General features: G+C 38.6%; 1 protein-coding gene across 2 annotated transcripts in view; it reads left to right on the top strand.

The window, feature by feature from the left end:
- LOC134672000 (thrombospondin type-1 domain-containing protein 4-like) overlaps positions 1-21,087 on the top strand; it is a 206,275-nt gene that overhangs the window by 118,244 nt on the left and 66,944 nt on the right. For both annotated transcript variants that reach the window (XM_063529899.1, XM_063529898.1), the window contains 3 exons: positions 1,875-2,004; positions 2,979-3,081; positions 3,460-3,590. In XM_063529899.1, the coding sequence (XP_063385969.1) occupies positions 1,875-2,004; positions 2,979-3,081; positions 3,460-3,590 (364 nt within the window). The remainder of the gene's footprint in view (positions 1-1,874; positions 2,005-2,978; positions 3,082-3,459; positions 3,591-21,087) is intronic.

Raw genomic sequence — 21,087 nt, 5'->3', positions numbered from 1 at the left:
ACTCTTCCTAATATTGAGACATTTTAAAACAGGCAAACTATATTTCTGTTTATCTTCACTTATATGTGTATAAACTGTAGCAGTTCTCTTATCTTTCGTGTAATTTCAAATTGCTATTTTAACATTCTCAGCCAGACAGATTTCATGCTTTATAATTTTCAATTTAGAGTTTATTTTTAATTTTAATCTTTGTAATGATACCCTTTTTACTTCACCGCAGGTTTTCTTCTAGTCACTATTCTAATGGGATATCATATGCAAAAGTTAAAGATGACTCACGTTAGACCGAGCCGAGTCGGGGCCGGAGCTTCCGGAGCTTACTTTTCTATGACATCAACAGGCGATCACGTGACGCTTTCCATAGAAAACGACGCGCCGGAAGCTCCGGCTCGGACACGGCCCGGTCTAACGTGAGTCATCCTATACGCTAGTAAATATGAAAATGAGCTACCGGTCTAGGTAAAAACGATAATTAATTTTGGTTATGGAGCTCTGTTGGTTAACCACAAACGAAATGGTTTCTAAACCGATGAGAAAAAATATGTTAAATGAGGCAATTGTCCTTTGACCTTTACTAGACTAACAATTGATTTAGTTTGCTCATCCGTCGTCATTTGTCGGAGTTTTGTTTCTTTTTCATGTACATTTTGTATTAATACACTTCATCTCATCATATTTCCGCTGATTATTTTCGTGATTTTGTGATTTGCACACAACCACTATTATTTTCGTGATTTTTTATTTAGTGTAACGTTTTCACAAGCAATGATATTTCTGCATTAATTGCTGTTTGAAGGATGGTCAACTATCTCTGGCTGCTGACTGTACCTATTAGTTGACAGCAATGTCGTATATATCTAAGGGCGGGCCTTACGGGCACTAATAATGGTACTAGTTCAGCGGTGTCACTCACAAATTCGAGCCAATCGTGCAGACTTAAAGGGGCCCACTGATTAACAGTCCGATGTAGCGGTGGCACACCTCTGTACTGGCCCCATTCTTATTGTCCGTAAGGCCAATCCTTAGATATATGTCAATGGTAGACAAACAACTTCATGAGAAATGATGAAATTAATAACGCAAATATTGAGCACAAGCGGTCTAACCAATTGGAACTTATTAGTACTTATAGGTCCTTAGTTAGTGGTTCTACGAATTTGGTCATGTGCTTGTTAAGATGATTTTGAGTTCATACAGTTTCTCGATCTATCGTCGGTTGAAATCGCAAACCTGCGTCTGCGTAACTCTTCGAATGAAACTTTAGGAACCTATTTTGTAAGTGTGTCGCCGTGTGCCAAAATATTTATTTTAGCTAGTAAGATTTTATCATTGTATGTATGTTAGTTTGTAAGGTATGTGTCTATGGGCCTTAGTTGCCTGATAATAAATGATATTTGATTTTGATTTGATTTGATTTTGATTATTAATTTATTAGGTTTAAAGACTTTTATTATTGTATGCATGGTAGTTTGTATTGTATGATATATCTATGAGGTTTAGTTGCCTGAAAATAAATGATATTTGATTTTATTATAGTATAAAGGATGACTTCGTTAGACCGGGCCGTGTCCGGGCTGGAGCTTTCGGGGCTTACTTTTCTATGGCATGACAGGTGATCACGCTCACGCGTCACTCACTGCTTTCCATAGAAAACGATGCGCTGGAAGTTCCGGCCCGGACACGGCCCGGTCTAACGTGAGTCATCCTTTAAAGTCGCATGTTCCTTATTTCCTTTAAACGAAACGTTCCTTATTTCCTTTAAAGTAAACCCTAATGCCACCTACACGTAGCCCAGGATGCAGAATTTTTGTTAAACTTAGTCTTACTCAGAAAGATATTAAAAGCTTTACTAAAATAACCAATATAATTTACAGAATGCGACGCAGTAGAAAGAGAAGGAAACTGATTCGGAGCACGGAGCGACTACGGAGGGCTCGCGAGATACCGAGCGGGGATCCGGACTGTCCCGGCCTGGCGAGGCGGTACCATGAGTGTAACACTGAGGTATGTCATATTTAATGCTAATCGTAGGTGCCTTTTATACCGCATGAGGGGAAAAAAGTTGATGCGAAGTATGGAGCAGCTGCGTAGAGCTCTCGAGATTCCGAACCGGGATCCTGATTGTCCCTGATTTGATTAGGCGGTACCATGAGTGTAACACTGAGGTATGTCATTATTTGATGCTAATCGTACCCTGCATTTTATACTGAAGGGAAAAAAGTTGATGCGAAGTATGGAGCAGCTGCGTAGAGCTCTCGAGATTCCGAACCGGGATCCTGATTGTCCCTGGTTTGATTAGGCGGTACCATGAGTGTGACACTGAGGTATGTCATATTTGATGCTAATCCTACCCTGCCTTTTATACTGAGGGGAAAAAAGTTGATGCGAAGTATGGAGCAGCTGCGTAGAGCTCTTGAGATTCTGAGTGCCTACCGCGAACCACGTTCAACGTGTTGCCACTCTGTCGCACTTGTAAATTAGTTCATAAGTGTGATAGGGAGGCAACACGTCGAAAGCGGTTCGCGGTAAGCCCTCTGAGCCAGTATCCAGACTGCCCTGGTTTGGTTAGGCGGTATGATGACCGTAACACTGAGGGAGTCATATGTACAGCTATCTTGCGCATTATATATTTGAAGCATAATCTTGGACGCATTCTGAGGTAAGTCCCATGTACTCGTAATGCAGGGTATAATGCGTGTCTCTTATTTTTAAGAGAAGGATAATTAAAACGAAGTATTTATCTACAAGTCGATTTTTATTAATATATGTATGATTAGAAAATGACTGAATCTAAAATAATCTATAAAACATAATATTAGATAAATATCTTTTTCGTTTTCACTGGATATCCACGGGTCTTCCATCGACATCCATCCGATTCACATGAACTATATCTAATTTGTTTGTTATTTATTATAACAAAAGTAACAAAACACAAATATGCAGTTATATACATTTTTTCTTTTTACAATTTCCAGCCGTGTCCAGGCCCACTGCGAGATTCCCGCGCCGAACAATGTGCTGTGTACGACCGACGGCCTTTCCGGGGGAGGTTCTACACTTGGGTGCCCTATGTTGATGGTAGGTGTCATCATCATCTCCTAGCCGTTTTCGGCTACAGCGACTGCTTTCTACCGCTGAGAGAGTCGTTAAGTCGCTATTGCGCTCTACGTAGCCACGTCACAGTCACCTAAGAGCGCACCACACTAGCATCTTCTAATCATAATTTTTGCAGCAAATGCGATTGTCATTGTGTTAGGTACTCGCCCTCAACCCAAAAGACGACTGAGGCCACAAAACTCGAGGCAGGAGTTACGCTCGGCGGTCGTAGTGACGGCAATGTGTCGAACACGAAGTGTTTTAAAAAACGTCGATGTATTTCTATTTTATTTTAGTTTCACTGTAATAATTATGTACTATGTAATCCCAGTTATCCCACAAAATTTTCGTACGTTACAGGTGACTCTCCCTGCACGCTGAACTGCCGGCCCCGCGGTCAGCAATTTTACGCCTCCCTTGCCCTCGTGACTGACGGAACCCCGTGCACCAAGCCCGGCTACAGGGCCATATGTGTCCAGGGATCCTGTAAGGTAAGTTACTAATTAGCTTATAGGCCTCGTGCATTAACTAAAGGGGGCAGCATAGGAGCCGTCAGATTTTTGGCGCGAGGCGTAAATGTGCCGTTTATGCTTCCGATATAGCCCACAAGATGGCAGAACCTACTGTGCACAGGGAAACGTACCGACGAGAACGGTAAATGTTAGCACTTGCTTTGGCTATGTACATGAGCACATATTTTTCCGATTTAGGCCGCAAGGATGGCAGACGCTCCAACGCGCACAGTCCCTATAGCTTATAATCCAGGCTTGTAATTTTTTTTTACTTAGATAAACCATTTAACCCTTAAGCGCCACTTGCACCATTCCACTAACCCGGGGTTAACCAGTCAAACCTGGAGTTACCATGGTTACCAGTACAATTTGACACTTGGTTGACGGTTAAACCGCTTAACCCCGGGTTAGTGGGATGGTGCAAGTGGCCCTAAGGGCCATTAGCACCATCCCACTAACCCGGGGATAACCGGTTAACCTGGAGTTACAATAGTTACCAGTAAAATTTTATTTGACACTAACGGTTTAACCGGTTAACCCCGGATTAGTGGGATATTGTGCAAGCGCTTATACATTTATAAAATAAATACATATTACAATCAAATCAAGTACCTACCACAAAAAAACACTGTGACAATCGCGTCCTACAAATCAAAACCTCGTAACCAATCGGTGTTTAGATGGTGCGGATTTGACAAATTAGTCCCAATGGTCAGGACTCTCGGCGCCACAGGTGGCCCTTTTACCCTTCAGGCACAGTAAGAAGTAATTGCCTTGATATTGTCGTTGAGATACGACGTTTAGGTTCTGATGACTATACACCCGCGCCCGTATCGTTTGTGAGGCCGCAGAAAAAAGAAATGAGTCAATTTAAAAGGGATAGCGTTTTTTGTTTAAGGGCAATAACCGATAGGGTTAATTGGCATCAGGGATGACGGTAATCTTACATATTAAGCTTCCTAATGCAGTTATAACAAGGGTAGTATTCAAAATAAACTGAAAAATACGTAGAATAATAATTTGCTTATATAAGGTAGGTAGTACTTAATGTCTCTAATATCAATTACTTAAGTAAAAACCATTTATTTTACCCATATCATATAGTAAGCAAGGTCCAGTTTATAAATAACTGTTTAATTTAAGGCAGAAGGCTTATATTTGTTTGCCATCGACGTGATATAAAAAACCTATCAACTTACTGAACCGAACAACGTGCTTAAGCGCCACGTTTAGTTCTGCTACTCGACGGTAGATGGCGATAATAGTAACATTATTACAGCATTGGTACGCACAGGCACGCCATTCAATCTTGAATTTTGAGTTTGTTTTTTAGTAAATTATTATTTTGTAGTAAAACATATGATATCATGTAAAATCCTACTAATAATATGGACGGATAAATGTATTACTTATGGAAAAATTTGCAAGTAAACTTAAAAATAAATAAAACTGCTGAATGAACTCAGGGTGCAGGGTGGACCCTTCTATTCAATTCACATTAATATTGCCCCATAATTTACTACATTTTACCTTTATTTCAGTTTGTAAGGATATCTCTATCACTCTACGCTTTAGGCAACTTCTTCAAATTGTGTTATTTCTCTAAAACTGACTTATATGCCTCTCCGTATAAAAAGGACACGTCGAAACATGTACCTATAACACGGAAGTTACGCCATTTTGGATATCCGTACTCTTTCGCCAAAGTACGCATCACAGTTTACACGATTCATACGTATACGGTTATAAGAATAAGTACTAAACTTGACTGAAATTGATCTGGACTTGAAACATTCCGATTTAATATGTTCTTCAATCCTGACGGCCCTCAAGCGCTGATCCATCACTTGCCTTACACAATGGTAATGATAGTGACCCTAGAGAACAGATCACTTACTTAGTTTAAGTAGGTAAGTAGATGAAAGAATGGAAAAGATGTGTTTACAATGTCGCATGTTTCATCTCTTTTTAGTATTCCGTACAAAACTTTTTTTAACACTTATTTTATTTTGTTGTCGAATTAATTTTTTCGTTAGGTACGAGTAGATCTACATAAAATATTGGCTAGTTTGAAAAGCTTGGGATTTCGTATTGATTCCGCTCACGCAAAATTCGCCGCGTAATTTTCCCTTGAATTACGAAAAGACCATATTTATATTATTATGTTTTCGTAACTTAGAGGAAGATTTTTTTAGGACATGCGGTGAAATTGTGTTGACAGAATATTGAACTATCTATCCACCAAATATTATCGAAATCTGACGACAAGGACTCGACAACAAAATAAAAATCAGCTCAAATGAGATGACTCACGATCATTGATGCTGTTTTAGTGATTTATGAGAGCGCAGTCCACGTTAACGCTATGTAAACATTGACTACCAAAATAAAACAATTGTTTTATATATAAAATGAAACTTTATTAACATTTTCCTACATTTTTGTCTCATTCTTGTGACTATATGAAGATTATAGTTATGGTTCCCAAGATACAAGCGCGGCCTAGTTTAGGGTTAGGGATCACTGTCAATTTGTGTTGATGTAATGTTTTTTATGGACCCGGGTATGTCCTTAAACTACGTCCAAGACCACCGGTGGACGGGCAGCAGCGTCCCTCAAATTCGGTGTATTCGACTGCGATCGCCAACCCGCCTGGCAAGCGTGGCGATTATGGCATTCACCCCCCAAAGGGGGAGGCCTATGTTCAGCAGTGGACGTCTTATGGCTGAGATGATGATGATGATGAATGTTTTTTTGCCTCATTAAACCTTTTTCATTTTTTTTTCCTTTTTTCCGTTATAACTATTAATGCTCATACGTATATGCTTTTTCTTTTAGGTTACTACTTCTTCTTCTTCTTTGTCGTCACACTCTTGTCAGAGTGGTCATGGTCGTCATATCAGGGCCGGTGGCAAGCTTCACAATCCGTCGCCATTCTTCCTGTACTGTGTCTGTAGCCCTTCTTGTACATTCATGGTGTGGTCTGGTGATACATTGAAAGCATTTTTGACTAGATCTGACCAACGCATTGGTGACCTACCGCGCCTTGTGCCTTCGACTTTTCCTTGCACTACAAGTCATCAGATGTATCGTCTCGACGTGTAATATGTCCAAAGAAAGTGAGAATACGACACTCGACGTTGGGAGAAAGACGCTGTCTTGGAGAAACTAATACTACCTACTACTACCTACTTAAAACAGTTACGCCTGAAATTTTCCTTTGACATTCGGCTTCTGGAGCCAATGATGAACAATCTCAAATAGTAAAATTAAACAACACACCAGCCACATGATTCCTAAAAAAAAGAAACAAGAGCTAAGCTTTATCAGGTCTAAATGTCCAGCATCCGTGTCAGAAGAGTATCTCCTCAGCTTGGCTTCCCTCCTGGCAACCGCAAGTTCCTCATCTCGAATGATTTTCTGTAAAATACCGGCTTCTATCAGCCTGCTCTGTGCCGTTTTCATTATTACCCCCCCTCCCCATCGGGCGCGAACAAGTGTCGTGGAATACTCGATACCTACGGTGCGCTTCAAGATTTGTAAACGATATCCTAACAATATTAATCTTTCATTCAATTGAAGGTATCTCTTACCCTGCGATATGCGAGGCACATTTTTGACTTCTTCTTCTAAGTTGATCTCCTCAAATCTGTTCCAAATAGTTGTGCCTTTATACCAATCTTTATACCACTCTATTCCTCCATAGCCGTCAACTAAATTAACAGCATTCTCAACTGTATCGAACGGCGGCTCCAGAAGTTTCGTCTGCAAAGCTTTTACCAATAGCCCGTTATAAGCAGTGGTTACCACCATACTGAACCAAATCCAAAGCACAAAAAGGAAATTCATCAAGTGTGATTTTGTTACAAATTCAGCCTGTTGCCCTAAAAGAATCGCTAAGATGTTCCAGACTATGTGGAAGCTCTTGTTAATTGGTTCAATCTTGCTAATGATCTTTAGTAGCACTACAAGCATTATAAATGCGGCACAGAGCAGAACTATAATTATATTCATGAAAGGCACTAACACTTTAATCCAAGCGTGGAATTCCCGCTGCGGAGGTCCACACCAAACCAACTCAAAGAAGTGAATTATTCCTGTAGTCTGGTATAGCGAAGTATGCCAATCTAAGAGTACCACCGGCGTGAGGGCATGGATATTTCCTTCATTCAACGAATGTGTTCTGTTCTTGTACAGTGTAGTACATAACACTTTCACTGTGGTATTCATGTGTTGGAATATTATCATGAACAGGTTACCAAAGATTCCTTTAAAGAAAGAAGATGAACCGTTAACACATTTTACGTTAAAGTAGGGCATAAAATCTACTGCCCAGGTCTCCATCCGAGTTTGGCATCCATGAAGATTTTTAAACTTACTCGGGAAAAAGTTTTCTTTGTAACGCACTTTAAGAGGACTAGTGTTTCCACACTCATTATCCCTGTAAGGAAAGTAGGTGTACGCTGCAGATTGGTTCTCATTTTTTATCAGTATTATGATATCCGTAATATAATATTTCCAAGCTATCTTCGTAATATTACTGAGATCTGGGATGGGATTCGTCACAACTGTCACGACTTTGCTCGGAGAAGTAACATTTTTAGTTAAATTCGCCACGAATTTATGGAATTCGTAGGATGACGTTACAAAGAGGATCGCTTGTTGTATGTCTATAGATCGGTCCTGGTTTTCGCACATGTGAATTGTTTCTACACTTCCTTGGTAAATTGACAGGAATTTTGTAACTAGGTCGAAATCAGCTCGTTGCCATACTATTGAAGTAGTCTTTTGGTGTTTGAACTCAGAATTTGCAATTGAAGAAGCCGTGACTGCCAAAGTGGGCTCGAACTTGGTTAAAATACTAATTAAATATGGTAGAGAGAAATTCATGGTGAACGAAACCACCACCTTTATTCGACATATAATGACTAAAACTAGTACCTACCTACTTACCTAGTGGTTTGACTGCATGACAGTAATCATAGGAAGGAAACGTGAATTAACTGTGGCACGCCTCATACACACGGGAATTTATAGAAAATATAAAGTTACTAAGAGTGTGCCGGTTCACATGGGTTCCGTATTGAAAACTGCTGAAATTTTTATTTCTTGTTTTTCTAATAGGTAATTAGGTTTATGGTCACTTTCTAGTGACTAATACGGAGTTTTGCAGGGATATCAAATGAACACCCGTTCAATTTGGAGCCATGCATAGTTTATATTAGCAAATTATAAACAATGAAGCGTCACAAAAACACTAATCTCAAACGTAACCGCCGTAACCGTCAGTGAGCATTCCATTACAGTGAACCCAAAAGTGACAACGACGCAAAGAGACGATACTGAAATATAATGTTTACTTGTCAGCCTAATGTGATGATTGATAATTTACACCCTGTCCGGGTTCATATTTCACATGTTACTTTGTAGTTACTTATTATGTTGGAGGTACATGAACGCAATAAATAAATGATTATGAATTAAAGTGCAAACAAACAAACGCAACTGCCTACATATGTAAGTACAGTCACTACACGGGATTCTTGGGAAGTGCGTGACGTGCATGTGCGCGTGCGGCGTTGTAGTATACAGATCCTTATGAGAGATGGCACCCCGCTTGCGTGATGTGTGCGTGTGCGGCTCCAACATTTTAGCGCACGCACACGCGCACTCACACACACCGCACACGCAAGCCGATGTGGCTCGGCCTTCAGGGTTGTGGTTTAATTGGAAATTCTATAGCGTAAGTATTGATCAACCAATTTAGCTAGGACCCTAAATGGCACAACAATCGCGGAGCGTGATGGTACATATATGGTGCTACTTTACCTCACTCCCTTCGGTCGTGTTTTAATTTATCGCCACTCGTTGTGAATTTCCTACTTTTCGCACTTGTATCGTAATGTAATAATAAGTAGAGATGCCCCGAATAGTGAATTCGGCCGAATACCGAATACCTAATATTCGGCCCCCCTCTCGGCCGAATACCGAATGTTCGGCGACCGAATATTCGGCATGACATGCGAACATTTTGAGTCACAATTATTATGAAAACTGTTCACCAACAAAGCACGACATTTGCTAAGCCATATTTTTATGTTGAACAGAATCAATTAATGTAGTAAGAGTCAATCAAATCAGACCCATGATAAAAATTATAGATATTGGAATAAACAAATGCTCAAAAACGTGCCTTATTCGTATTTAACTACTTTCCAAGAATACATTTTAAATATTTAATGTACCTAGTTTTTGGATATTTTTTTGTGTAATTTTTCTTTTTAGGTAGGTGGAACAGATATTCGGTATTCGGCCGAATAGTAGGCAACAATTGGCCGAATACCGAATATTCGGCAAAGTGGCCGAATAGGCCGAATACCGAATAGTTGCCGAGTATTCGTGGCATCTCTAATAATAAGTAATAATTATTATTTAAACCATAAATAGTGCTTTTGAAAGAGAATGCACAGCTTAGTTACTTAAAACACCTAAATATAGTGCGACATAAAATAGTAGAAACTAAATAAAACGGAACTAAAATATTTCCATACTAATTGTTGCCATGTCAACAATGCATGCCATTTAACGTCAAAAATGTGACATACGTAATGAAGTGGCACCCTCAGTAATTTTCTACAACTTCTTGTCGGACTATAACTATAGGGTCTATATTAGGTGTCCCTTATTTGAAGGGAAGAAATCGAGGGGATTTCTGATGGTCATCCGCATAATTCTAAATCCAACTTATAACTTATAAATAAGCATTATACACTAAGGGGGTATAAATTTAGTAGGTACGGTAGACGTGGGGGGGCAGGATTTCTACGCGGACTAAGTCGAGATCAGAGGATTCGGAGTCTGTGAGAGTTAGTCTATGGCCTAGCATGACCAGAATAATAAGCTGCCGGAGCGAAGGGACTGGTAAGATTCGAGAGCTCAAGTTACGCTGGACAATTGCTTGAAACTGATAGTAATCGTGTACCTACTGTATGTTAGTCGGACATTTTATAGTCGTATGGTGGAATTTGGGGAGAATAAATATATTAAAATAAATGGTTTTTTTTTAAACCAAACTTTAATCTGGCGGACAACTGACTGTAGGAAGAGATTACTGTGCCAAGTAGGTAATAAACGCTTTAAATAAAGGTATCTTATGAGGGTACGGTTGAAAGTAATCTTAGATTACATGGCTACCGCAGTCTATTTTAACTAATCCAACATGTATACATGTACCTATACCCATACTAAACTAATACTCCAGAAATAGTTGGCCACACCTGATCAGAGCTGGGGGCTCTAACGGCACCGGATCGGTTGCTATTGTTTGACAGTAATTGTTGTCGATTGCTGTAACTCTCCAATAAAACCAGACCTATCTCAACTACCCCTGATATCTTCTATCGGCGCATTCAAAATTGAACTGTATTTACAAGTTGTATGGTTGATATTGCAGCTAAATTGCTTTTAGAACCGCGAGGATGCGAATCTTGGTCGTGTATCGGTTATACAGATTCGGAGGCATAACGGTTATGGTATGGAGCAGGTCTGAGTCCTTGGTTACTTGTGTTAACGGCACATCAGGCTGATTCGAAGTATAGTGATATGGTTTAGACTGTAGTCCTTACATGTGATGCTATTTTGTTTGTATTGTAATAACCAATCTATTTAGGTTTCGGAGGGATATTTTAAAACCACACATATACGACATAGGCCCTAACTTAACAACAAGAACAAATTCTAAGAGCTGGCCACGACACCTATGCAAAAATGACAAGTTAGTTAACTGTCAAAGGTCTTTTACAAATGTAGTGCAAAGTTATTTTCCATCGTATTTTCACGGAAATGTGCGAACGTGTCTTGCTATTTCAGTCAGTCTCGGTAAAAAAACCGGCCAAGTGCGAGTCGGACTCGCGTTCCAAGGGTTCCGTATATTACACAATTTTTAACAATCAGTGCCGGATTAAGATATTTTGATGCCCTAAGCATTTCTAGGTGCCCCCTCTCTGTAGTTGTACATTTTTACTTTTAGTATGGAAATCAGTCACATCATTTTATCACGGAAGTTGACAGTACTGCAGCAGTAACGTTGCAACAGAGTAATGTTGCTGCAGTCGCCATCCGAATGTTACCTTTATCATACCTTAAATTTTTCGATATAAAAACGCAATTTTACTTTTAGTCCCAACCAGGCGCGAATCCAGGATTTCATACAGAGAAGGGATGGGACAGTTTTCTATCAGCCTAGCTTCGCATAGGGCTCAATATTTAAGGGTCTCAGCGAGGTTGTTTTACATAAAATATGCAAGAAAGCAGAGCTTGGAATTGAATTGGCGAAGTGTGAGAAAGGCAGTAAGCCCAGCTGCGAAAGAGGAAAGCTTGGATTTGGATCCACGCCCAAGTGTAATTAAGGCAGAAGATCAACTTTGCCGTAAGGCAGAAGGCCTCGCATAAGACCTAACGCCGAACCGCAAAAGAGTGGGTTGAAATCGAATCTATGCATGTAATCACGACTCTTCTACTGCTACCGATTGTTTCCCAAAGAATTACGCGCCATTATTTTTGAAAATTAGCTTTTGGACAGCTAAAAACAATCGTGTGGTAAAAACGATATGTCTGTCCCTAATTTTAAAATTTGTTCACCTTTTTCAACCAGGCATTTTGGTGCCCCCCCTGAACGTGGTGCCCTAAGCACGTGCTTGTTTTGCTTATTGGTTACAAAGTCTTTATTAATTCAACCATTAAAGTCGATACAAAAAACTTTAAGCTAGCTCTCAATTTAACATTTTTTTTAAACATTATTTTTAATTTGACCTTACAATTACTCGTAAGTAGGTAAGACCGTTAAATATTTAAAATGATTATCTTATCAGAAAATTATCACCAATTACTCTAAGAAAAGTACTACTCTAAGTAATCCGGCACTGTTAACAATGTATTTTTTATGTGAAACGTGAGTGAATTCTCTTTAAAAAAATCCGTAGGGGTCGGATCAAAAACTGTAATTAAGTCCAACTCACGCTTGACTGTACATTTCTAATAGGTTTTCCTGTCATCTATAGGTATAGACCTATTTTATGTATTTTTTTTCAAAATTTTAGACGTAGTAGTTTCGGAGATAAGGAATGGTCATTTTTTGCCTATTTTCTTGAATAACTTCTAAACTGTTTTTTCGAAAATTATAAAAAAAAAATATTTGAGATCCTTGTAATAAGCTCTTTCATTTGATATGTAACATGATATAGTTTGAAAATTTTAATTTTTTAATTTTTAATTTACACCCCAAAAGTAGCCCCCATGTTTAAAATTAATTTGTTTACGTTATATGTCCGTATTTGGGTCACAAATTTACATATGTGTACCAAATTTCAACTTGATTGGTCCAGTAGTTCCGGAGAAAATCGGCTGTGACAGACGGACAGACAGACAGACAGACAGACGCACGAGTGATCCTATAAGGGTTCCGTTTTTTCCTTTTGAGGTACGGAACCCTAAAAAGTACTGAGGTTGACTGAAGTAGCATGACAAATACGAACGTTTCCGAGAAAATACGATAGGAACAATAATGCACTACATCTGTAAATGTCTGACTTATAGAACATTTCGACCCCACCTCGCGCATGCATCACCGATGAATCTTTCTGATTTTTCAGCTGTTCAAACTAAAAACCGGTACTCGTCATGTTTTTCACATAAAATGGGCCAAAAGTATACAAAATCAAAACGGTTACACACACAAACCACATATGGCCAGTCGGGCGAAGTGCCTGACTCATTACGTCTGAAACATAAGTGCTTCGACGTGTTTATCTTTATTATTAACTAAATTAAGATAATATTTGCAAAACAACGCAGATGGTTCGATGACTTAATAACGCGATGGATGGAGTTTAAGTTGTGGTAATAGTTTTGAGACGCGTGACTATCGCGGCAAAATACGAGTACATAATAGACCGGTACATCCGATGCACCAAAAGATGTATTCGATAATCAAATAGCATATCTATAACTAACACCTACTTAGACTATAGTGTGTGTTGCTAGCAGACTTTTTTGCTGCCAACTAATTCAATTTCTCACCACAAAAGCTGCTAGTGGACCTAGATTGGTGATGGTGGCACTAGAAAAGTCATAAAAAAATCAATGGCATGTAATGTTTTTCATAACCTAAATATTCTTACATAATGGTAAGTACGGAATCCTACACTGAGCATGGCCCGACTTGCTCTTGACAGATTTTTTATGTCACTAATCAGTCATTACACTTGAAAAGTCATAACACGAGATGTAGATTTTAAAGAAACTTTTGATCCTGGGTGGAGATGAAATAAAAAACTCTTCTTTTCCATTTTGCCGCGATCTGCATTCTTTTTAGGGTTCCGTACCCAAAGGTTCGGGACCCTATTACTAAGACTTCGCTGTCCGTCCGTCCGTCCGTCCGTCTGTCACCAGGCTGTATCTCACGAACCGTGATAGCTAGACAGTTGAAATTTTCACAGCTGATGTATTTCTGTTGCCGCTATAACTCTTCTTGGTCGCATCCATCATGACTGATGATCGTGGTTGGTGGGTTTTGTTCGGGCACGAACACACTCTCGCCATCGATTCCGGTCCATCGCTTTCCTCACCACGTCATAGAATTTCTGAGATGGTTCCTCGCCTTTGAGTTGGTCAGTCCATCGTGCTGGTGAACGGCCCCGTGACCTTTTGCCATCAGTATTACCAACAACGATTAACCTTTCCAAACTTTCGTCTCCCCTTCTCATTATATGGCCAAAGTAACTTAGGAAGCGTTGTTCACAGATTGTGGACAATCGCACTTTCACGTCGAGTTCCAACAGTATGGAGTGATTCGTGCGCTTAGCTGTCCATGGTATTCTCAGCATACGCCTCCAACACCACATCTCAAAGGCATCGATCCGTTGTTTCTCTCTGCTTTTGATTGTCCACGTTTCGGCTCCATACATAAATATTGGAAATACCAGGGCTCGTACAAGTCTTATTTTAGTGTTTCTGGATATTCCCCGATTACGCCATATTTTCTGAAGCCGCGTCATGGCATCTTTAGCCATTCCTATGCGCCTTTTGATTTCCGGAACACAGCTGCCATCATTACATATCTTTGACCCCAGATATACGAACTCATCAACAGTGTCTATACCCTGGATTGTAGGAGCTGCAGACAGGCGGCCGGCGCGATCCACAATCATCAGCTTGGTTTTGCTTCGGTTGATTGCAAGACCTAACTTCCCGCTCTCGACCTCCAGTCTGTTGACAAGTTCTTGCATGTCAGATATTGAAGATGCCAAAAGGACAGTGTCATCAGCATATCTCAGGTTATTAATTCTCTTCCCACCAACAGCAAACCCTTTGTGCCATCCTTCAAGAGATTTACGGACAATATACTCGCCATAAATGTTAAACAACATTGGTGATAGTATGCATCCCTGTCGGACTCCTTTTTTGGTCTGGAACATTTTGGAACATTCTGATCCAATTCTAATGTAGCTTCTGTTGTCAGTATACAAGTTACGAATTAATCCTATGAGATGCTCCGGTGCTCCCATCTCTGTCAGTACAGACCATAGTTCCCCCCACTGCACGCAGTCAAATGCCTTTGTGTAGTCAATGAAACAGAGAACAACTGGATTGTTGAACTCTCGACTTTTTTCAATAATCTGTCTTATGTTAAGCATTTGCTCGCGAGTGCCCTTCCCCTTCACGAATCCCGCTTGCTCTTCAGGAACCTGTCTATCAAGAAAGTGTTTCAGGCGCTGGTTAATTATGTGAAGGAGAATTTTGCTTGCATGTGGGATCAGTGCAATGGTCCGGTAGTTGCCACACTCCTTTGTCGATCCTTTCTTATGAAGCGGGATGAAAACCGACTCCCTCCGCCGCCGCTATAACAACAAATACTAAAAACAGAATAAAATAAAGATTTAAATGGGGCTCCCATACAACAAACGTGATTTTTGACCAAAGTTAAGCAACGTCGGGAGTGGTCAGTACTTGGATGGGTGACAGTTTTTTTTTTTGCTTTTTTTTTGCATTATGGTACGGAACCCTTCGTGCGCGACTCCTCGCACTTGCCCGGTTTTTTTCAAAATGTGTGAATGGATACTTTTATTCTTAATGCAATTCCATCTCACTCCGCAGATTTATCTTTGCAACAATGTAACAGACGAGGAACTATCTTCTAACGCGTTTGATTCACGATCATGACGGACTGTGGCTTGTTGACAAGAAAATTGCGTCTTTAAATACTCATAAAAGTTTTAGCACTTTGTCCTTGTTGTTATAAGTAGTACCTATTTTATTTTAGAATCTATAAAGCGTCTTCCAAGGTACGTAACATTTGTTTTTCTTTGTATTTTCTTAATTTAAATATGTATGTAAAAATGTGGATAGCGTAACAACAAAAATTCAATTATAAAACTTGCACTAAAAATATCTATGTAGAAGTAGGTATGTCGTTCCGCGTTCGAACCATCTTGTTCGGCTTTCTTGTCACCTTTATATTATTGTGAAGTGACTCTGACTACACTTTGTTTGTCTAGGTAGGAATGAACAAAATTTTTTTAATAGGTACAGCGACAAATTACGCGATACGTCTATTATAAAATGTTGACTATTAGCCGGACTAGTCAAAAGACAAACGCATATATTTGACCGTAGTTCTGTAGAAAACGACCAACTTTTTATTTTTGTCAAAGTGACTTACACCCTAACTCAATAGCTTTGGTCGCTTTCTGCATTGATAAAAAAAATGAGTTGGTCGTTTTCTGCATAACTACGGTCATTTATGCTACGAGGCCTGAAGCCCATTGCTTTCATTTCGCACGCTATAATATGGCCCTACGTCTTTAATCTATCGATTAATTTATTACCACAAGTCGTTATAAGCTCAAGTGTGCTCTGCACCAAATTAATTGTCAGTATAATGACATTTCCTTAACAGGCCGAATGTCAAAGCGTTAAGATCCATTTTCGTATGGCAACAACTTAATGTTGCCGGGATCTGTGTCGCTTATTGGTTTACATCGGGTTCTTATTGCCAGCGTATATCAGATAAAGGGTAATTTTGCCATAGATAAATTAACTATATTATATTATAGACGTACGTAGCCGACTGACTCTTAAAAGTCTATGTGGAAAGAGAACAGTCATAGAATTAGGTTCCCCTTATTACAAGCTTTTATTTAACTTGCCTGTTAGTATTTAGGTATGTAAGGTTAGTGTGGGTCAAATCTTGGAAGCTATATTTGACCCACTTCCCGATTTCCAATTCAGCTGAAAATGTGCATACTTATGTAAGTCGGGTGAATATAACCCGGTCGGGGGGAGGGTAGGGGGTGTGGAATAGTGCGAATGGTGTATGTATATAATAAGTGGTTCGGACGTTTGTATTAGTTTGTATTTTATTTTGGGTAGTTCCATTTCATAACTTTGACGATAAAAAGGAAAACCCACCTCACCCCGTAGTGCCTCGTATTTGGGGTGAGAGGGTTTTTCATACAAAGGTGATTTTGTTGGAAGATTGTTGGATCGATTTTAAATTGGAATACATTATTTTTGTAGCAGTAGCCTTAAAATCCCTTCTCACCCCCCCCTCTCAAACCTTCTCTCCCCATTCATAATCCGACTCTCCCCGCGAAACCTACTCACCCCGTTTTACGGTATTAATATTGTAATGGTTTTACGAATATTTCAGGATGTATTCCAGACAGGTAAACGACGTTTTTATTATATGTCTCGATAGTAATGGTCCATCATTAACACGCGTTTCCTATAATTTCTATTAATTTATACTGACGCGGTACTCCATCAATTCTTGTAGGTAACATCCTGTCAGTTTCTTCATGATGGTTGCTATGTTAGCACATTTCTTTTTGTACTAAATATTGACCCGACCAGGACCTAAAGAACCTAGACCCCTATTCGACAAGCGACGTTTGACGTATCGTGTTGATCTCCCGTTGATGTGGGAAAAATCATAAGTTCTCGAATACGTACAATGTCAAAATATGTCATTAACAATCCACAGCTAGGGTGACAAGCAAACCAAACCGAACCACCCTTAGTTTAGAGTGGAGTTTTGGCTGTACCAAATGATATCATCCACCGTTGATGGAATCAACACTCAGTATGCAATAAAATCAACTGTTGATTTGACGTGGATGCGAAATCTGACAGTTGTACATGTCGAATTTGGCCCCTGGCCGAGGATCGCGAAAACTGGCGCATACTCCACCGACAAGAGCCATGCTCTTAAATTATGATGATGACAAATATTATAATATAGCAACCAATACATTTTCAGTAACATTTCAGTCAGTGATAACACTACAATAATTATACTCAGTTCTGTTAAAGCGGAATTTCCAAAAAAATATGTCATCACGGCCAAAATAGAAACTTTAAAATTTTCACCAATGTTACGACATTTTTACATAAGTATACGTATTTAATTCAACGAAAATGCAAAAGGTACACACATGCAATAGTCATACAGCTATATATATGCATAATTATGATGTGTCTTTAGCTCAGCAAAAGTAGTTCTTATGTGAATATATTAAGGTTCAATCTTAACTGAACACAATATTAACACCTCAATCCATATTTCAAATTAATAAAATAAATGATTAATAACGGTTTAAAAGGATTTGTATCTTATGCATTGATCATAAAGTCCCATTTTATACTTAACTGCACAGTTTTAATGACGTTTTTCCGTATAATATTAAATAATCACATATTTTGCTACTGACATAATTTCGTATTTGCGAAGCTGGTGGCAATTGCAAAGTAAATATTGGTTGCGATATGAATACCTTCTGTTGTAAATACATACATACTTTTGTTTCTAGTATATGTGACGTCCCACGGGTAAAGGTACCTAATGGCGGTTGCCGCTTACGCTATTATTAACGCCGCTCCAATATTGTTGCGGCGCTATGCGACGTAAACGCCAGCCGCCATAAGGTATCTTTTGCCGTGAAACGTCACATATCTACAGCTGTAAACTTTAAAAAGGTCAGATATACTTCATATTTATGTCACCCTCACGCCGCCTTTATTTAATTTATGTAAACTGTTTTAATTGTTACAAAGGTGGTGCATGGCACTGTACGATTAATTGGTACCTTTAATCAATTATTATTTACAACAAAAAAGTAACAAATAGGGTGTTAAGGGGCCCACTGATTAACAGTCCGCCGGACGGTATCGGCCTGTCAGTTTAAACAAGATTAATCAGTGGGCCCCTTTAGTTAATATTTGAAGTAACTTATTCTGATTTTATTTTCTCCTTTTTATTGTAGCACCAAACGTATGTACCATCACGTATTTAGGGTCCTAGCTAAATTGGATGTTCAATACTTACGCTATAGAATTTCCAATATCCCTTGCGGTGACTGTACATATCAATTATATTTTCTGAAGCAGTTGTATAATTAGCAGTAACTAGTACTAAGAGTACGTACCTATATAAAAATTATTGCCTTTTCATCACATATGCGAAGAACAAAAAACTAAATTTTAAGCGAAACCATTCTTAAATACGGTGACATTTCAAACATTCGTCCGCCATATTGAAATTTTTTGGCAGTGTATATAGGCCAGACCCATCGACTCGAGGTGACTCGAGTTTTTAATTCACTCCAGCCTACCGTTGTCGTGAATATAATCATCTTACAATATTCCACTTGAAATTTATAGCAATCACTTAACCACCAACCAGTGAGTCTACCATTATGGCAACTAATAGTAGTTTTTCCATAATATACAAAACAAACTTCCTCGTGAAAGTGATTCGCTCCAAACTAGTCTTGTAGAAATCGTTTCATGGTAACTAGGCAGTTAGTTATGTGCCTAGTTCTACAAATTATTCTATACCTAACATATAATTTCCCTGATTGCTAAGTCGCCAGATAAAAGTGGTTCGGTGTTGCTTCGAACCACAGACATGGATTTGAATAGACGACGCATGTACCACGATCTGTAGAAAACGTAGCTTAAGTTCCATGTCATTTAAATCTTGGGAATCATTTCTGTTTTTAGGTACTTACCTACTCAAATAATATTTATTCTATTAAACATTACATAATGTCAATAATAATACCACTGGTCTGCGATGCAAATGCTGGGTTGCCTAACGCATAAAGTCGTCCTAAGCTACATGACATTTGCAATGACTCAGTATGGATATGTCATCATTACCTACCTACTGTCAAATTTCTGTGATAATATGACGTTCCTAATAACACTCGTTCGTCTATAATAACACTCTCTCACTTTGTTCTTTTCGGTGCAAAGTTAACATAGACGGATTTTATTAGTATAAGTGCAAAAAGTCCCGGTGTGCTAATTTGCATCAAATACTATTTCCATAATGCAAGTAACCAATAAATAGCCGATAGCCGGTAAAAGCGTAATGCCAACCTGACGTCGGCTACTGACAGACGACTTCACTCTGAAATGATTAAGCTATTAAATTCAGATTTATAACTAAATGACTAGTTTAATAAGACGGCATTCGACTTGTTTTAAAATTTCAATTATTTTGCCTCTTTTATAAAAAAAGTGTCAGTTCTTAAATTGTCTTTGAGTAAAATACTTGTGACAGAACGACAGTCAAAAAGCTAGGTGAGCTTATACGTGTTAATTTTTTAAGATTCCTTTTTTTAGAAATCCTTATATAGTTTCGTCATGTCCGTCTGTCCATCCGTCTGTCTGTGCGTATGACAAAGTCATTTTAAAAAATACCTAAAGGATTTTTAAGGCAGCATTATAAGGTCACATGATGTAATTAAAAAAATAATTGTATATTAAGTTCGAATGCCCTAATAAATAAATTTAGTCAGATTATATTCAATGAGACACCTACTGATGTTACTGCTTGTAAAAAATATTAAATAATGAGCATGTAGGTTTATAATGAACAGAGTTCGGACTATTTATCGCAAAAATAAATATTGTATGGAACATGATACAATTTTTTTTACAATTTTGAACTGCGGTTTTTGAGTATAATCTGGAAATTTTATAAAGATACTGTCTACATAATATGAGATAAAAATATATATTTCTGAATATCGACCGGTGATACATGATTTTATAAGTCTTTTTAAATAAGGTTTCTAAAAAAGTTTTGTATGAAACGAATACCTTTTAAATAATCGCTTTGAAAGTCCAAAATTATCTCCATGTTCAATATCACGAGCTACCGAAAAGCAAGATGGAATAATGCCATCTGTTCAGATTAAGTATTTTCACTCTAAGATAGTCGAGCACTTTCGTATTTTAAATGTAATATCAAAATAGTGAACATTTTGACAGGCCAATTAAAGTGAGTTATTACTACTGTCTAATGCGGATTTCTTTATACAAGATTATTTACAAAGTTTCTTGTCTACCTATGTACAGTCAGCAAAGCTATTAGCTTAGTAGGATCCCTACATACATATTTGTTTTGCAG

The sequence above is a fragment of the Cydia fagiglandana genome, chromosome 16 (assembly GCF_963556715.1).
Source record: "Cydia fagiglandana chromosome 16, ilCydFagi1.1, whole genome shotgun sequence".
In the NCBI taxonomy this organism is placed as follows: domain Eukaryota; kingdom Metazoa; phylum Arthropoda; class Insecta; order Lepidoptera; family Tortricidae; genus Cydia; species Cydia fagiglandana.
Note: the sequence above shows the minus strand (reverse complement) of the source record. Positions and strands in the feature narration are given on the sequence as shown.